At 36.3% G+C, this 18,958-nt stretch overlaps 1 protein-coding gene across 1 annotated transcript; it reads right to left on the bottom strand.

Annotated features, from left to right (window-relative positions):
- Window positions 1–15,379: 15,379 nt before the first annotated feature.
- LOC124370182 lies at window positions 15,380–16,180 on the bottom strand. The gene has a single exon (XM_046828474.1). It carries the CDS (start codon window positions 16,178–16,180, stop codon window positions 15,380–15,382), a length of 801 nt encoding a protein of 266 aa, XP_046684430.1.
- Between the last annotated feature and the right edge of the window lie 2,778 nt (window positions 16,181–18,958).

Genomic DNA, 18,958 nt, shown 5'->3' with positions numbered 1-18,958 from the left:
ATGGTTTAGGAATGAACTAATCCATAAAAGTGGCACGCCTCGAATGCCGTGGGATTCTAATTTGTCAAGCAGTGTTTTGTGGTCAACACAGTCAAATGCTTTTGAAAGGTCAATAAATACACTTAATGTGTGATTATGACCTTCAATTCCCTCTACAACCATATCGACAAGATTCGCTATAGCGTCAATTGTCGACTTTCCCTTTCTGAAACCAAATTGGTCGTCCGAAAGTTGGTTGTGTTTGTTTAAAAAATTTAGCATTCTTGACAAAAAGAGTTTTTCGAATATTTTGCTCAATACAGGCAAAATAGAGACAGGCCGATAGTTATTTACTGAATTGGGGTTATCTTTCTTATGAATTGGATGCACTTTTGCCAATTTTAGGAGAGAGGAAAAGACTCCTGTTAGAAACGATAGATTAACTAATTTGGTCAGTGGCTTCACTATATGATTTGAGCATTTTTTTATGATCCACATTGACATAAAATTAATGTCATTAGACTTTTTGTTTGGAAGTTGTTGAATTATTTGATTAATCTCTTCCTCAAACACAGGAGCCAGCACCAAAGAGGTTGCTGGGCTCTGTCTACGCCTGGGGTTTCCTTGTGGAAGTGATGAACGAGGATCTCGCCCACCAGCAACAGATGCAAAAAATCTATTAAACTCGCTAGCGACCTCTGAGGCATCACTCACAAGTCTATCCCCTATTTGGACTTTTATTTGATTATTTTCGCGACTTTTGTTGTTTATAATGTCCCAGACAGTTTTGGAAATATTTTTGGAAAAAAGAATTAATTTAGAAACATCATATGCTTTCGCAGCAATGATTACTTTCCTATAAGTTCTTTTGTAAACTCGAAAAAAGGCTTTAAATTGTTCGTTGGTCGTGGTTCTATTGATTTCTGAAAAAAACTTAAGTTTTTCCCTTGAAACAAGGATGCCTTTTGTAATCCAAGTATTTTGCGTCTTTTTTGTACCGATTTTAACTGTTTTAGTAGGACAACAGGTGTTGAAATGGAAATTTAAATATTCATTAAAAGTTTTAAACTGCTGTTCTACCGGTTGTATCGAATTTAGAAAATCCCATTTTTCTTTAGAAAGGGAGGCGTTGAGGAGAGCAATATTTCCAGGCCTTGTGTCTCTTATTGTTTTGGGAATTTTCGGTTCTTTTTTGAATAGTTTACCTCTGATAATAGCCTCTTGGCCATAGTGGTCAGAGATTGCTGTATTGACCACAGTCACTGCGACATCAGAGATATTTGTAATAATGTTGTCAATAGCCGATTGAGTATTAGTGGTTACTCTCGTTGGAGATTTCACCAACAGTTCAAGATCAAATGATCTTAGCAAATCGACTAAACGCTTGGTAGATGGGTGATTGTTGTTTAGTGCATCAACATTAAAATCACCCATCAGAATGTAATTTTTTTGTTTACCCAGGTCCGTAAGTAAAGCTTCTAAACTATAAACGAAAACGTCTTCGTTTCCTCCAGGAGACCTGTATATGCCTACGACGACTAATTTTGATTTGTTTGTTTCAAGTTTGACCCCGACTGCTTCAAAATGTTTTTCAGACGTTTCTTTGATTGTAAAGTTTGTGAAGATACAATTTTGTTTTAAGAAAATAGCAACACCGCCTCCCTTAGAAACCTGTCTGCAGTATGAGTTTGCCAATTTATAATTTTGAATTTTGCACAGACCAATATTTTCACTGTTAAAACAGTTTTCGGTTACAACGAGAATATCTGTTTTCAGTTCTTCAGCCATAAGTTGAAGTTCTTCCAATTTGTTAGTTGCTAATTGGGCATTTTGATGAAGCAGTCGTAATGAATCATTATTGTGTATTTTTTGTTTGCACCGATTTGAGTTGGCTAACTTAGCCCTTTGCCGAAAAGTGGGCTCCCTAAAAAAGTCGATTGCGAGTCAGTCTGTCGTATAGTTGGCGATATATACTCGGAGGCCTCTGTGGCACCAGCAAGAACCCCGCCTCTGGGCGACATCGAAGCAGCCTGAGCTTCGTTGACTCCCCGTGGCACGGCCGCAGGAGATCCGGACTTATCGCCACTGTCCAGCACAGGGTATTTCCTCAGAGCTTCAGCGTACGAAATGTGCTGCAGTCTTCCGGAGTGTTGGTGCTGAGGGTTGACAGCAGCTGGGCACCTGGCTAATGGTGGGAGAGGAGGAGACAGTTGGAATCGCCAGGCCCGGTGCACCGCAGTCTTGAGAGGTCTCTCCAATGCGACCCTCACAATCATCCTAGCCAGCAGCCGCTTGCCCTTCATTGTGAGGTGTTGTCCGTGCCTCGTGAAGAACTTTCGGCCGATCCCCCCAAGTTTAGAACTCTGGCATTATATCGGGCAGCCAGTTCCTCTTCAGACCTTCTAATGACTAGACGCAACTATGACTACAATCAACTGACTACTATGTTTGACTCGTGCAATCTGGCTATACTGCCATTGAATCCCACACATCACACTGCTACTTCCCACACCGTACTCGACCTTATGGTGGTCAGTAATCCTTCCGAGGTCCTCTTTCATGGGCAGCTTCCAGTCCCTGGCATCTCACGTCATGACCTCACTGTGTTCTAAAAACTAAAACTCCTAGTGTTAAGTCTTTGTTTATAACCCACCTCGAAACAGTCGATGAATTGGTTGACAGGTCTAATTCCTTTGTTGTGGTAAGCACGCTCCATTAATTACAAGGAGAGTTTCTACGAAGCGCCCCGTCCCTTGGTCAACACCTGCTATACGCAGTCTTATGGCTCAGCGCGACTCTTTATACCGCAGAGCTCGTAGAACTAATGACCCAGACATCCTCGCTTGTATCGTTAGCTCCGCAATAGAGTTAAACAGGACCTTCGTAACTCTCGGCTGCGATATATTCACAGTTTGTTTGAAGCTTATTTTTGACGATGGAGGGATTGTGAAGGAAACAGGACTTTTCCGGACATTTGCCATCGTTCAGTGAAACAAGAAAACAGTAACACTACGTTTCAAGATCTGCAATCTGATCTCTTCTTCAGGTAAAGAACTAACCTAATACATAATTACAAACTAGGTTAAAATAAACAAATCTTACTAAAGCGTTGTGGCACGCCTAAGTCAGGAATCACAACCTACACGTTGTTTGTCAACTTCACTAACTCTATAGACATGCACTTAATACAAAACTATGGCAAATGTCCGGAAAAGTCCTGTTTCATTCACAGTTTGTTTCCTGTAAAAAGATCTTCATCCACCGAAATGTGACAGAATGTTAAATCTTTAGATACGGGCAAGCAGAAAACGGATATTCACTGCAACATACCATTAAATGAACTTAATAATTTTTTTATCATTAAGTGCATCACAATCAACTAATCCAAATGCTATTGAATCATTTCTGCAAGAATTAGACAACAAACCTCCAACCATCTTACCATACGAGAAATTCACTTTTCAACATATCCTCCAGGTTGACACTCTATGAGCTATAAACAGGATTAAAAGTAATGCCACCGGAACTGATAAAATATCTATTAAGATGCTGAAAATGATCCTTTATGCCGTGCTTCCTGTGGTGACTGTTATATATAACAAATCTTAAACCACTGGAGTTTTTCCTGAACATTGGAAGGCTGCCCTTATACGTCTAATAAATAAAATTTCTTCTCTCACTGAAGTAAAAGATTTCAGGCCAATCAGCATTCTCCCTCCTCTTTCAAAGGGTTTGGAAAGAATAGTGCACTGTCAAATTTCAATATTCCTAAAAGAAAATAATATTTTAAATAAGTTTCAATCAGGATTTCGATCAAATCGAAACGGCGCTTCTCAATGTTACTGATGACATTCGCCAAGCGATGGATAGAAGTCAGTGCACTATTATAGCATTGTTTGATTTCGCCAAGGCTTTTGACTGTGTTACATTCGGTTTGTTGTTAAGAAAGCTGCGTGCTTTAGGATTTTCCGAGGTTAGTATTACCTGGATTAAATCTTATCTCTCGAATCGGCGGCAGTGTGTAAGTGTGGCTGACAAAGTAGCTGACTACAGGATTTTCACTAGTGGTGTGCCGCAAGGTTCAATACTGGGACCTCTTTTATTTTTACTTTACGTAACTGACATGTGTACAGTACTTCATTGCATTCACTAGATATCACATGTACGCTGACGATTTACAAATTTACGCCCACTGTGGGGTCCGTGATATACACACGAAAATACGCAACAAAACTTTGACATTCAAAAACTTGTGGAATGGACAACGAAACACGGACTGAAGCCTAACGAAAATAAAACCCAAACGATTATCATCTCTCACTCACAACTAAAGAACTATATAGACACAAATAATATGCTCAAAATTACTGTAAACAACGTTTCTCTTCCGTACTGTGACAAAGTGAAAAATTTGGGTCTAACTATAAACACAACTCTTGGATGATGTGATGTTGTTCTAGGCATCTGTAAGAAGGTGTTTGCTTCAGTACACTCAATAAAGAGGATGCAGCACTTCTTGCCAGAACTTTTTCTGGTAAAAACACTGATTTTTCCACTTCTTGCTAGAACTTTTACTGGTAAAAACACTGATTTTTCCTCATTTTTCTATAACTCTATAATCTATGATATGACTGTGGATATGGCTAACAAATTGCAGCGATGCCAAAATTACTGTTTACGTTTTGTATTTGATCTAAGAAGTGACAACCATATAACGCATATCTATATTCAAAATTCAAAATTTGGTGTATTCTAGTCAGCCTATATATCTGGCTGACAAATTCAAATTGATCTCTGAAACAAGCGCAAGAGAGACAAAAATGGCTTCATCAATTCTTCTTATTCCCCGCCATCGAACCTCAACTTACAACAAATCATTTGTCGTTACTGCTTGTCGAGCACGGAATTCCCTTCCTAACCATATTAAGTCAGTAGGGAGTCGAAACCGGTTTGCAGCCTTACTGAAAGGTAAATTGCTAGAAACGATGTCAGCGATGGGTTAGTTGTGGTGGGTTTTGGATGACAGATAGGGTGGTAGTGAAAGTGTGTATGAAATTATTGTATGAATGTATGTGTACTAAATTCTTAAAGGGACATTTTGAGTCGTTATTTATTTGAATTAAGTACTATACTATTATATTAGGGTTAATTGTAAGACAGGGCCTTACGGCCCTAAATTCGCCCTTTTGTATGTATGATACAAATAAAGTCATTTGAATTTGAAAATAATAACTGATAACCGATTTTGTAAGGGTTTACAACAAAACTAATTAAGCCTTCAAGTATTAACTTAATTATTAACGCTCACTTTTGGTATGTCGTACTTCAAAAGACATACACAAAATGCAGAATAAGAATAAGGAATAACGATAAATTCACGTGGAGAAAGCTTAAATTTTAAATATAAAACTGTTTTTTTTGTTATCATAATCCAAAATTATACAAAATATTTTTCTTTCACTCGAATACATGTGAATACAACCTATTCAGTAAAAGATTATTCCAAAGTGATGATATAGGTGTATAGCCTACTTTGATTGTAGAACTGTAGGTCCACGCCTAGTTTTGAGGAAGGTGGCAGAGGTCACTTTTCTGTAGGGTAGGACAAGTTAGTCCACACCGACATCCGTGGACTAACTGTCCTACTTTTCTAAACTGACCTGACCTTGCCTTAGTTTTTCTACTAAGAATGAAGAATGAGTGCAGACTCATTCTTCATTCTGATCAGTAATGCTTCCACTACATTCGCATAGCGTACTGTTAAAGCAGTAAATATTAAAAACAGTTTACTCAAGCTATCACGTATGAAGTGGATTTCTAATTGGGATTACATCTAAACGAATCCCACATAACATTATATTACTATCTGATCAATTCGGTATTATCCTAACGAATCACAAACATCTACATTGTAATAATTATTCCTTCTCTTGATCCATCGTTAGTATAATACTGTGTTTGCGAGTAGACACGTTACTCATAGTACACGTTAATGGGAATGGATGGTTTATTGTTTTAATAACCTGTTAATAATTGAAACAGCCATTTACTTCATATATATTATATATTTTATAGTTGTATCAAATTACTTTAAATAGATAACTATACAAAGACAAAATATGTTATTACCTTAAATAGTCTCTCATGGCCTATAAACCAAAAAGTTAACGAAACTTATGCCTACAGAGATATACTAACTTACATAATAGTGACCCTATGCCGCTAACGATAGGTTGTAAATATTAGGCTACTCAAACGCAATTCAATGAAGACGGGATAAATAAGTTGTCTAGTTTCATTCAAACTCCCAATTGCTATTAATCGCTATATCCCACTGAATAATGTGTACAGTTAATTCAATTGTGATCCAGGAAGACAGGAGATAATATGTTTAGTTACTAGCAGTTACCAGCGACTTCGAACGCAACAAATTCTGAAACATTTTCTTAAACCCTATTAGTTTTATTCCCCTTTAAAATAAACCGTTAACCATTAAATGTTTTAAAATTTGGAGTTTAGTTAATAAAAAAAACACAAATTCTATAAGTGTTTTGAAAGGTACACGATTCATATTAAAAACTGGTAGTTCCACGCGTTTTCGCACGCAATATCGTAGGCTTTAGGTAAGAGCACTTCTTCGATTGAATTATATATCCGACACCAATGTTGGGAATTCCTTACTCCTACGATTAAGGATATGTTTAAAGTGTATAATTATGGTAATTGTAATTTATTCCAGGCTTAATATATTTTGCGCCTTAGTTGATGTTGTTTTGATTCCTCGATCAACGAAATATATATACATACAAAGGTCTGAGAAGCCTACTTCTGTCAAAAGTCAACTAAACTATGCGTTTTATAACAGACTTTAAATTTATAGTAAAAGTTATATAGTAAATCTTTCTTTTATATCCGGACTACAGTACTCATCAACCATTACACACTAAATATTTACTCAAATGTACAATTAAAAGTATATTTTTGCTAATACTTTTAATTTTTTTATCTGAATATCTTTTTTACTCTGCTCAACAATGGTTACAGAAAAGGTAACCTTTTAAGTCGTGTTGTTATTATAAAGCTTACACTATGCTTTCAAGACCAAATGTAAACAAATCTTAAATCGTGGTTAAATTAATTACACATATGATTGCGCTACCATAAAACAATGCCTACACAGAATAGTTGACTAAAGTTAACAGGCTCTTACACTATTATATAAACGTCTTGTCATCTTTGCAGGATTTTTTCCGTGCACTTTTACGATACTTTAATCATTGTTCTGCTAATCGGAGCGAAAAGTTATCCAATAAAGCAAAGACCATAATAATCGTTAAATTCATTCTTAAGTTAGAAATGGTGTAACTAACCCGACTTCGTTTAATGTATACAGATTTTGTTTAATTTTTTCTTTTTATTTTATATTATATTTAATTTTCTGTAGCTATCTTCTTCTATAGTCTACTGAAAAATATTTAGCAAATATAGAATATAGATCATGGAACATCCCTTCAAATGCTGCAGAGTGAGTACGACGATCCCTTATCAACCCCTTGTCAAAAGAAACCAGTGAGTCCCATAGTGGGATAGAGTCGGATAGTGGGTCCCAGCCTGGGACCGTGGACTCACAGTTCACCCCTTAAGATGTAGGTAAGAAATGGTTCCGACAGTTTTACGACGTGGACCTACAGTCCGTTTACCAGCCTATTTTAATGTGGTAGAAGTTTGAAATAAGATTTGTAGCGTGTAAGAGAGGTCTTTGGGTCCCGGTACCGTCAGGGATATCCTTTAGAAAAACAAATTATAGTAAAGAATGTATGGCATAGCTGTCTTCTTCTAGTCTTTAAAATGCTTTCAAAATCTTAAATTTGTCTTGAAAGCGTTGTAAAGATTTTCAGTTTTGATTGTACCAAAGGTATCAGTGGAGAAAAGCAGTGTTGAACCATATGCCACACGACAGTCTTCCCATTAAGTATTTTTAGTGGGAAACTCAACATCTTGAATCTGAAATAGGTTCCAAGCTATTACAAAATTGAACAAAATAATTTAAATTATAGTTTTGTTGTACATATAATATATTGATCGAGAACTTCTAAAAGAGAAAGTTTGTTGGAAAACAAGTGCGCAAGATATTAGGGGCTATTTAGGAACTGGGTGTATCGTGTCATCAAGTGAAGTGGCCAGGAAACAAACATTGGTTGGGACCGGAAGATGAGTAGAAAAAGAGATTGGAATACGGGGAAGCGAGCAACCAACTTACTTTGTGACCGGTGGGATCTCCGCATGGCGCGCGACACCATCGAGTGTGTTTTTCACCCAAACCATATCTGTAGCAACAACAAATTTAAAACCAATCTTCTCTAGAAAAACAATCTATACTAAAATAATGGGGCTGATAATTGATAAATGCAGTTTTTAACTACAATAATATGATGTAATATGTAATCAAGAAGTAAAACAAACTGCAATGTCATTGTCTTATCCACCACATGCGCCGTGAGTACGGTGGGCTTACAACGCCTTTAACGTAAGACGCAACGCAAGACAGCGATGGTCACTCCGTCCCGCAATGTTATTGGTGTTTTCTACTCTCCTAATATTTGAGACGTTTATTCATCCGTCTCATTGGTACGTAGTGTTTTCCAATAGATAATTTGGCTTGCTAATTAATCCCTTGGGCCGCTTGTCTGCCTCCAGCCCCGGCGAGTGCCAAGCAGTGGTGGGTGGGGATACAGGGAGAAGGCGGCATGGCAGCGACGGAGGGTTATTAACTAAAGTTTCCCGGTGTCTTTTTGTAAGTGGATTACCTCTAATCTGGTACTATTTTTTAAGTAACATGTTAAATACTGTACTTTATGATTATGCTATGTTTTTCGTTGTTATTATTAGTTTACATTATTAAATCATTAGGCCTATATCATTTTAAGTTATGTTGTCAACAAATTATTTCTATTTGTGATGTCGTTTAGTTGTTATGTTCTTTTCAATTAGTTTCTATGTTTCTTTAATACGATAAATTTTAACGAGGTTAGAAGTAAGAGAAGAGTCCTAACTTCGTTTCTAATAAAGCCAAGTTTAATTTGAATTCATTTTATATATGAAGTAGTTGAAAACCAATAGTAAATGAAAAGCTTATTTTCTTAACAGGGATACCATGTTATTACACCTGAGATTTTACTCATTAATCAAATCCTAATAAATTTAAAGCTAAGAGCACAGTAATAACTTCATTTAGATAAACATACAGAGAAAAAAAACATATCAATAATTTTGATTGAGTTTAAGACGGGAGAGTGCAACTCTCTACAATGAAAGCGGAATGTCATTGATATTGATCAGGGCACAAATTACAAGCTTTATTCAAAGTACAATCACGGACTGACCTGTTGCGTCACTACCCCCTTTCACCAGCACCCATCACCTCTTCACCCCCATTGAGTTCTAACCCTCCAGACAATCTTATTATAGTACCATTGTCCATACCGATCATCCAGACACAATCAACAACACCACCACGATCAGAAGACATTCTGTCTCATGAACACGTTTACTGTGTAGGCCTAATCGTTTATTATCAACGTATATTATATTTTTTTAATTTTAGATACAACTTAATTGAAGGAACTTAATTTAATGGGTAGTCGGCATAATTTATAGTTGGTAAAATGTCCTACCAGAAATGTAAAATAAATAAATCTATTTCAGCTATCAATAACAAAAACATACTACATTATTTCAACTTACCACTATACACTACCACTATATCCAGTAGTGTGGCAACGTAACAAAATAAAAAATAAGTAAAAATAAAAGTAAATAACATTCCTTCTCTAACAGTGGAAATACGCCATTGATTTGTGACGTTACTCATTTATAAAATCTTGTATATAAAATAAGAATCATAAAATATATTGCTAACCGCTAATCTCAAGATCGCCAATGCGTAAAATTCTTTTTGTAAAATATGCGTTGAAATCTTAAAAAGGGTTCAGAGCGATAGATTTGAAAAGTTACTTGAATTATTTTGTAATTCGGAAAAAATTAATATTTACATTTTATAATCTAAATTTAACTCACACTAAATAAGCTGCCACTTTCAGTTGACGTTCGTCAAAGACATAGAAGTATTTGTTTACAATAAAAATTTTAGGACAGTGTTTTTGAGTAGTGGTCTTTTACAGGGAATAAAACTGCTGAGTTAGCGAAAATAATTTGCTGACGGTAGGGTTATTTGGAAGAAGTTGGATATGTTTATGATATTGTGTAAAATTTTTTAATTTTTTTATGTTACTTATTGGATAGTGCGTAAAATGTATTGGATTAAAAATATTACTATTGTTTAGTTAAAGGTCACATCGATCTATAAAAATATGTTCTTAAATTGAATGTGTTGGGAGTACACCTTCCATTCAAGATCATGCTTTTTGTACCTTATTTAAATTAAGTGTACTAAATTAAACAGTAAGTTTTTAATATAGCATAGTTTGACATAAATATATATAAGATTTTATGTAAATATATAAATTTTTAATTATTAACGACTTATAGTATAAAGTCTTTGCCATGAAAAGTCCTCGTTTAAAGGAGTTACAATTAGAACTGATACTTCTCTTAATGGAGATTCTTGATTAATTATACTATTTCAAAAAACTTGGTAAGTTAGTTCACAACCAGGGAATGGGTTAGAGCTCACAGTCGTTTATAAGTAGAGGAGCGTTTTATCCAAATAATTGGTGGTAATGTATACTTTAATTGTAAATCGGTTATCCAAACTTTTCTTCAATTCTTCTTTCAATACAGAAAGATCTGAATACGTGTTACGTGCGATATTTAATGTAAGCTTGTTTTATACTCATCTTGAAGTAGACCCACTCGCGGTTAGAATGAAACTGATGTTTACCATTATATGTTTGTTTATAAAACATATCAAGGATTAGGGTTTAGTAACTGGTGGTGGCTCATAGTGCCTAATCACACAGCGCCACAACGTGATTTTGCTCACAGCGCCAACAGTTTGCTCACAGCGCCACAGCACATAGTGCCTAAACTCATAGCGCCACAGAATTGGTCGAGTGCTCACAGCGCCAACATAACCGAATAAATAATCGGATCCATCCTCACAGCGCTACAGCTCATAGTGCCAACACGCTGGTGAGTGGGGGAAACACCTGCTGGAGGGGTAACCCACCTTCCCTGTACCAACCTCCAAAGTTATAATTCTCGTTATAACCTAGAAAAATTGTTTCTATTGTTTGAATCGATATTTTAAAACCTATTATGTGGTAATTACGTTTGTGTTAATTAACCTTTGTGTGTATATCTGTATTTGTAATGTTTAAAAATAGATTGTTATTGTTATTTAAATAATATTAGAACAAGTATTAATTATCACCAATTGATTATAATTTCGTATTTTCTGTACGCATAAACTTTGTGGCATTAGGCCATGTTTTTGCATGTTGTATATTCAATTTTAATCGCTTTAAAATTAGTCCTCATACTCGTACATGCATAATTGTTGTTATCATGCTATTTTGAACTACGTGTGGGCTATATGAATACTTTTTGGTTTTAGTTCAAACAAATTATGTATGTACCTGTACCTTTTTTAAGTATCAGATGGTTTTTTAATTTTCCACGAATAACATGCGTACTTGAAGGGAGAATACAGTTATTGTTTAGTGGCCGGACGTTCAGATATCTATTTAGTGTACTAGACCTGAACTTATATTAGTACATACTAACATTACCAATACTCAGTAATATTATATTTATTTAGTAATAACAAAGAAAATACTATATTCATGGTAGATATATGTGCAGATCACGTCATTGATAGAAAAACAAGTTAATTTAACTACAAGACATGACAAAAAACGAGAGAAAAACAACAAAATTCATAAATTCATTAAATATATATACATATATATTTATTTATTTAATATATTTCCCTAGTTTACGGATTCATAGAAAATACTTTCATTACGTTTAATATAAATTTATGTATTTGGAAACGGCCAAAATATATTTCATTGTGTAGATTTAGACCCACAACTAAGAATTATAAATCGAGAAGCACAAGAACACACAAGAAAAGATATCATATCCTATGTACCAAATAGTTATGTTTATCAAAATAGATACACTAAAACATAATAACAGTATCCAAAGTGTTTCTTAGTATAATTGTTATAATCGGTTTCTAATCGGGTACCTTACATTAATTTGTTAAGGCAAAGAAATGTATGACATGTTACATAGCATATAGCTCTAACTCAATTTTATAACTATCGCATAAGCAATAATTTGTTACTATCAAATATTCTTGCCAAATTACATCGCAACAAATATTTTTTTAGCTATGTATTTTTTAAGGACAAGTATACAAAGAGGGAAAACTAAGGAAGTTAGTGTCATAGATAATGTAATATTTCCAGTATATTTTAATGTAAGAAATTATCTAGAGGGGGAATTTCAAGACAATTTGTATATCACAATTTTTTAATGAAATTGAAAACTGCCCAGTGTATAGCATCAAATCGTGAGATGAAACGATTCTGAGAGAGGCCATGGGTAGGTCTATAATGTACGCAGTGACCCCGTCTTGCTAAAAGTACAAATCATTCATATCATTATCCAACTCCTCTAGTAATGGAATAAAAAAGGCATTCAACATTACAACAAACAGCGTAACCGTTTCCCCCGTTATCTTCAAATAAGAAAAATCCAAACATTCTCTCTGTCGATCGTTACTGCACTTTGACGCTATGTATAAGCTTAGTTAGGTTGAAATCTCTCTGAGGTTATAAGCACTCTATAATTTTTGTTTGTTAACGTGGTCAGAAAGGTAAAAGTGTGTTTCATCAGACATAATCAACAGGTTAGAAAAATTAGGCCTCATTTTTAATGTCAATTATTTATTACAGAACACAACTCTTTTGCCATAGTCCATATCTTTAAGTTCTTGCGCAATTTAAATTTTGTAAGGATAAAAATGGAATGTCGTGGTGCAAAATCCTCAGCGGGGATCTGTTTGATAACCCTAGCCAACGCTTGCTACCAGGCCGCCTGCTTTGGACTGCAACTAACTGCAACTCTCACTCTTTCCACATTGTTCGGTGTCTGAACAGTTTGTAGACTTCCTTCAGTTTTCTTTTGGGCAGAGGCCGTATTTGTAAATGAACTTACCCAGATTTTAATTGTTTTTAGATCTTGAACAGCGCCATACCAACCAATGTTAAAGTGAGTTTTTACATAAGAATCACTGTTTTTAAAACGTTTCTACAACAAAAGCATGTTGGTCAGTACTTATTTTCTTGGTTACATGATAGTTTTTGAGTGCAGTGTAATCGCTCACCTTTAACTTTGAAAATAGGCCTACATTTTTACAATAACCTGCTGGAATAGTTTTATGGACGGGTGAATATATGAGAAACATTCATTAGCCGCTAAATAACATAAATTACACAAATCACTTTCAGCCATCCTCATGTGCTTCCTCTTTTAGATCTCAATAATAGTTTTTCTTGAACTGTAACCAAAAGAAATGTATATGATAATAATGATTTATTTTCGTTCTAAAGTAAAGGTTACAACATAGTACTTGTCGGAAAAAATGCTGTCCAATTATACAGTATACGGACAGCAAGAAGTGAAAAAAATATTTACAAGTATTAACGTTTAAATATACTTAAGTGAAGTATACATACAAAAGCAAAGATACCAGACGTAAATAACGTCGGCATTCCGTGGCGTCAAAAATTAATTTACAAGTAAACAGAGATCAAATTATTTTTCACACACAAAATTAATAAACCACAAGTACCTTTTAGTTTGCAATATTATAATAAGTAAGTTACAACAGAAAAGAATATTTAATATACACCGTAAGTTTAGGTTAATACTGAGCTCAAAAATTCAATACTATTATTTTGAAAAAGTCGTAGTCTATTTAATTTAATTTTACAGCTAAAGTAGTATTAAAGTATTTCGGTCCGGTGTATTCAAAACATTGTCTAAAACAGATTTGTTTACTTTGGGAATTCAAAATGTATTGCGCTGGCTGTTTCTAGTTTTAGGTTACTTGTCCCCAAGGTACCACTTCTAACAAAAAATAACTCTAAGTTCGTAAGTACTTCCCCAACATATCAAGTCATACTGTAATCTGAACTGAATAAGTGCAAAGTATATATAACAAAGCAGTATGATTGTTGGCGGCGCGCTTGACGGGCCTTGAATATTGGAATAATATATGAAATGAAACACTTGTTTTTGAACTATCAGGACTTGTATTTACTCAAACTAAAATGTTAATACAAAAAGTGGGATAAGCGGACTGTATTGTAATACAGCTAGCTGGCGCTAGCTGTCCTAAACTATATGTAATGTAGAGAGCTGTGTGCTCTCTACCCTACGCCTCCGGAGTACAATGAAGAACTGACTAGAGGAGACTCGTTCTAGGCCCTTGTCCCAGGTAAAGGTTCTTTCCTGCTCCCACGAGGCGTGAGGGCCAGCCCCTCCCGCCCTGAAGCGACCCTACCATAAACCTGGGGGTAACATCCCTCGGTTCGTGGAAGGCCACCTCTAACAATGGGAGTGAAAGCTCTATCGCCTCCCACGCCCTGAGAACAAGAACTCCACACCTCTAGGCGACCTTGTCATAAATATTAGGGATGTCACCCGTAAAATCTAAGACAACAAATCTCCCCTCTAACAATACAATAATAAACTAACAGTAAGATACTAAACTAATTACAAATATATTTATACCTAACATAAATGAACTATATCTAATAAACAAATAAAATAATGTCTAAGTCCGGGCCGTAACATACTCCCCGCCTTGAAATATTGATTTCAAAACTAATTGATTTGTTGAAGCTATGTGATGAAACATTCTAAATTTCTACTAATGACACATGTGCAGGACGAAACAATGAAACTAAACAATGGAACAATACTAATCAAAATATAAATCTATAAAATGTATGTGTACAAGACAAAACTTAAACATGGTAGTAAGCAGAACAAGGATAATTAAATTGAAAATCTAATTTACATTTACTATAGTTTTTACACAGAGTTAATAACAACAAAGATTATGAAAATATTGAAATTGAAACAAATACAATGAAATATTCAACTATAAATCAATCTGTTATTAATACACAATTAAACATAGACAGTTTGTAATTAGAAATGATGACACGGTTGAGTAGAATACCCACGACTGAATAGAACTGCAAACAATTGGATGTGTGTCTTTGAACTTCGCTACTATAATTGAAAATTACTACTTAAACTAAGCTATGCTATACAACGGACTAAACTATGAGTATTTGAGGTCACTATGATGTTAAATGTATGATTAACTATATACACGAATACACTGACCTTCGCTTTACACATTACACTCTTGCACTGTATTAGGTTCTAGGGGGAGGATACATAGCTTGTTGACTGCTCTCCTGAAGGTGCCAGACGACGTCTTTACGGTGGCGACTCGGATCCTATTGTCCGCTCCAGGATGGACCGCCACCACTCGACCTGTAACCCACTTGAGAGGGGGCAAGTTGTCTTCTTTCAGGAGAACTAGTTGATTGAGCCGGATGTTGGCTGCTTCTGATCTCCACTTTGGCCGTTGTTGTAAGAGAGACAGATATTCTTTGGACCATCGTGTCCAAAAGTGCTGCGCAATCTGCTGTGTCCTCTGCCAATGTGACAACCTGTTTAATTGAATGTAACAAATGTTCGGTTCAGGTAATGCGGTTAAAGCATCACCAGTGAGAAAGTGACCAGGGGTTAATGGTGAAAGGTCATTTGGGTCAGTGGAAAGGGGAGTGAGAGGACGAGAGTTCAAGCAAGCTTCAATCATTGTTAAAGTAGTGTAAAATTCCTCGAAGGTGAGTGAGGCGTTGGCTACAACTCGTTTCAAATGATGTTTCACTGACCGAACAGCAGCTTCCCATAAGCCTCCGAAATGAGGGGATCGGGGTGGAATGAAGTGCCACTTAATGAGGTGAGCGGTTGATTCTTCGACGATTCTTCTCTGATGTTCTTCGTTTGTAAACAGATCTTGAAGCTCTCGAAGCTCTCTCTCTGCGCCTACGAAATTGGTGCCATTGTCCGAGTACATGTTTGTAACAATTCCTCGTCGTGAAATAAATCTCTTGAATGCTGCTATAAATGCTTCACTGGTCATGTCTGTTACTACTTCTAAATGTACAGCTTTGGTTGCAAGACATACAAATATCACTATGTATCCCTTCGATGTAGGACTGTTTCGTCTTTTTGAGGCTTTAATAAATACTGGGCCGCTAATATCAGTGCCAGTATTACTGAAAGGTCGACATGGGCGTACTCGATCTGATGGTAAGTCACCCATCTGAGGTTGCGTTGTTTTTGGATTAGCCTTAAAACACTTGACGCAACTGTGTGTGGTACGTCTTGCTAAATTTCGTCCATTAAGGGGCCAATATCGTTGCCGCAACGATGCAAGCAGCAGTTGAGGTGCCGCATGCAGAAGTCTGATGTGCTCATGACGAAAAATAAGTTCTGTTAGATGTGACTTGTATGGTAAAACAATGGGATGTTTTTGATCTATTTTGATTTCTGCATGTTTTAATCTCCCGCCTACTCTGATGAGTTTCTCGGGACCAAAAAAAGATTGAAGATTCCACAATGGACTGTCTTTCCTAATCTTCTTTCCTTCCATGAGCCTATTATAATCTTCTCTCATGTAATGTTCCTGTTCTGCTCTGATGAGATGATTTGTGGCATGGTTGAGCTCTTCTGTAGTTAATGGACCTGTAAGTTTATGATGTGAATTCTTCAGGTTGCTGATGAATCTAAGACAATACGCTGTAACTCTTGTGAGTTTGCTTAAAGATGAGTATTTTGCAACATCTATTAGTGGCTCAGTGCTGACAACCGCCAATGTAGTTGGTATTAGTTTTTGTTCTGGTACATCTGAAATTCTACTCAAATCAAATTTGGGCCATTCACTAGAATTTTGTATTAACCATTCTGGGCCATGCCACCATAATTTGTTATCGATAATTTGAATCGGATTTAAACCTCTTGATATCAGATCTGCTGGATTGTCGTTGGTTCTTACGTGCCTCCAACTACATCTTTCAGTCGTCAATTCTTGAATAATTTTCACCCGATTAGCAACGTAAATTTTCCATTTTGATGCTGATGAAGTGATCCAAGCCAGAACTATTGAGGAGTCGGTCCATAGTGTGTATCCATCAACTTTAATGCCAGTATCCAATACTTTAGTTACAAGTTTCGATAGTAGCAGCGCGGCACACAATTCCAATCTAGGAATGGTCATTTTTTGAAGTGGTGATACCCTAGATTTTGAGCATAATAATTGTGTTGACACGCGTCCGTCAGTATCGGTTGTTCGTATGTACACACATGCTCCATACGCCCTTTCTGAGGCGTCACAAAACCCATGTATTTCTTTTTGGATTGCGTGACCTACTGTGATGTGCCTTTGTATTTGAAGTTGTTTCAAAGTTGAGAGCTGTTGTCGGTGTGTCTGCCACGATGTATGAAGATCACATGGAAGAGATTCATCCCAACTCAGATCTCTTACCCACAACTCTTGCATGAATAGTTTGAATTTCAAAACTACAGGCCCTACAAGTCCTAAAGGATCGAATAAACTGGCTATTTCTGACAGAACAGAACGCTTTGATATCTTGTCATGTGGCTTTCTTTCAGTAGATGCGTAATGGAACATGTCGGTCTCAGAGTTCCACCACATACCAAGCACTTTGTACTGTTTATTTTGTTCTTGTTTCGCTCTATTTTTATCTGGGATTGTTTCCAACAATTCCTTCGAATTAGAATTCCATTTTCTTAAATTAAATCCTCCTGAGTTAAGCATTTGCGACATTTGTGTTTGAATGACTTTAGCGTCCTCGAGTGTTTTTGCACCTGTCATAAGATCATCTACATAGAAATCTGATAGCGCTATAGATGAGGCTATAGGATATGTTGATCGTTCATCTGTGGCCAGTTGATGGAGGGTCCTGATTGCTAAGAAGGGTGCTGCTGCTGTACCATAGGTGACAGTTTTTAACCTATAGACTTTTAGAGGTTGATCTCTACCTTGTCTCCATAGTATGCGCTGTAAGTCCAGTTGTTTCTCATTAATGTATACTTGGCGGTACATTTTCTCTATATCTGCACTTAATACGAAGGTATGATATCGAAATCTTGCTAAGATTGAGAAGACATCTTGCTGAATGGTAGGACCAACTAAAAGACAGTCATTTAATGATCGACCACTGCTCGTTTTGGCCGAAGCATCAAATACAACTCTGAGCTTCGTTGTTGAACTGTCTTCTCTAACGACAGGTAGATGCGGAATGTAATATACTGGACCAACTGGCTTCACGTTGGGTTCTACCGCTTCCATATGCCCTAGTGCTTCATATTCATTCATGAATTGTGAATATGCTGCATGTAGATTGGGATCTCTTTCTAATTTTCTTTCCAGTTGACTAAATCGAGATTCAGCTGTTTTCTTGGACTCACCTAGACTATTTATGTCATCACTACATGGCAAGTTAACTACATATTTGCCTGTAGAATCCCTGTACGTTGTTTCTGTGTACATCCGTTCACACGTGGTAGTTTGACTGGCTGGGGATGTGTGAACGTCACAATCTTCAATTTCCCAGAAACGTTGCACTTGCCTTGTTACTTGATCATCTATAGATAAATTGCATGTCAAGGTTGGTTGTTGTTTCCTAGTAGCAACCCTACCAGAGGCGACCCAACCTAATGATGTCTTTTGGAAAATTGGCGCCGATCTGTGTGGTCTCACCTGTCCAACACACAATAAACTAAAAAAGAGCTCTGCTCCTATGAGCATGTCTATTGGCCCTGGTGAGTTTAAAATTAAAATCTGCTAGAGTCATTGTTGATGGCAGATTCCAATTGCTTGTGTCAATCTGAGTGT

Source organism: Homalodisca vitripennis, unplaced genomic scaffold, assembly GCF_021130785.1.
Source record: "Homalodisca vitripennis isolate AUS2020 unplaced genomic scaffold, UT_GWSS_2.1 ScUCBcl_1;HRSCAF=141, whole genome shotgun sequence".
Lineage (NCBI taxonomy): Eukaryota > Metazoa > Arthropoda > Insecta > Hemiptera > Cicadellidae > Homalodisca > Homalodisca vitripennis.
The sequence above is the reverse complement of the archived record's forward strand: the minus strand, read 5'-3'. Positions and strand labels throughout refer to the sequence as shown.

Bases quoted from the DNA above. Each gene is read 5' to 3' on its own strand.
- LOC124370182 (XM_046828474.1), bottom strand. From the start codon at position 16,180: ATGACCAGTGAAGCATTTATAGCAGCATTCAAGAGATTTATTTCACGA.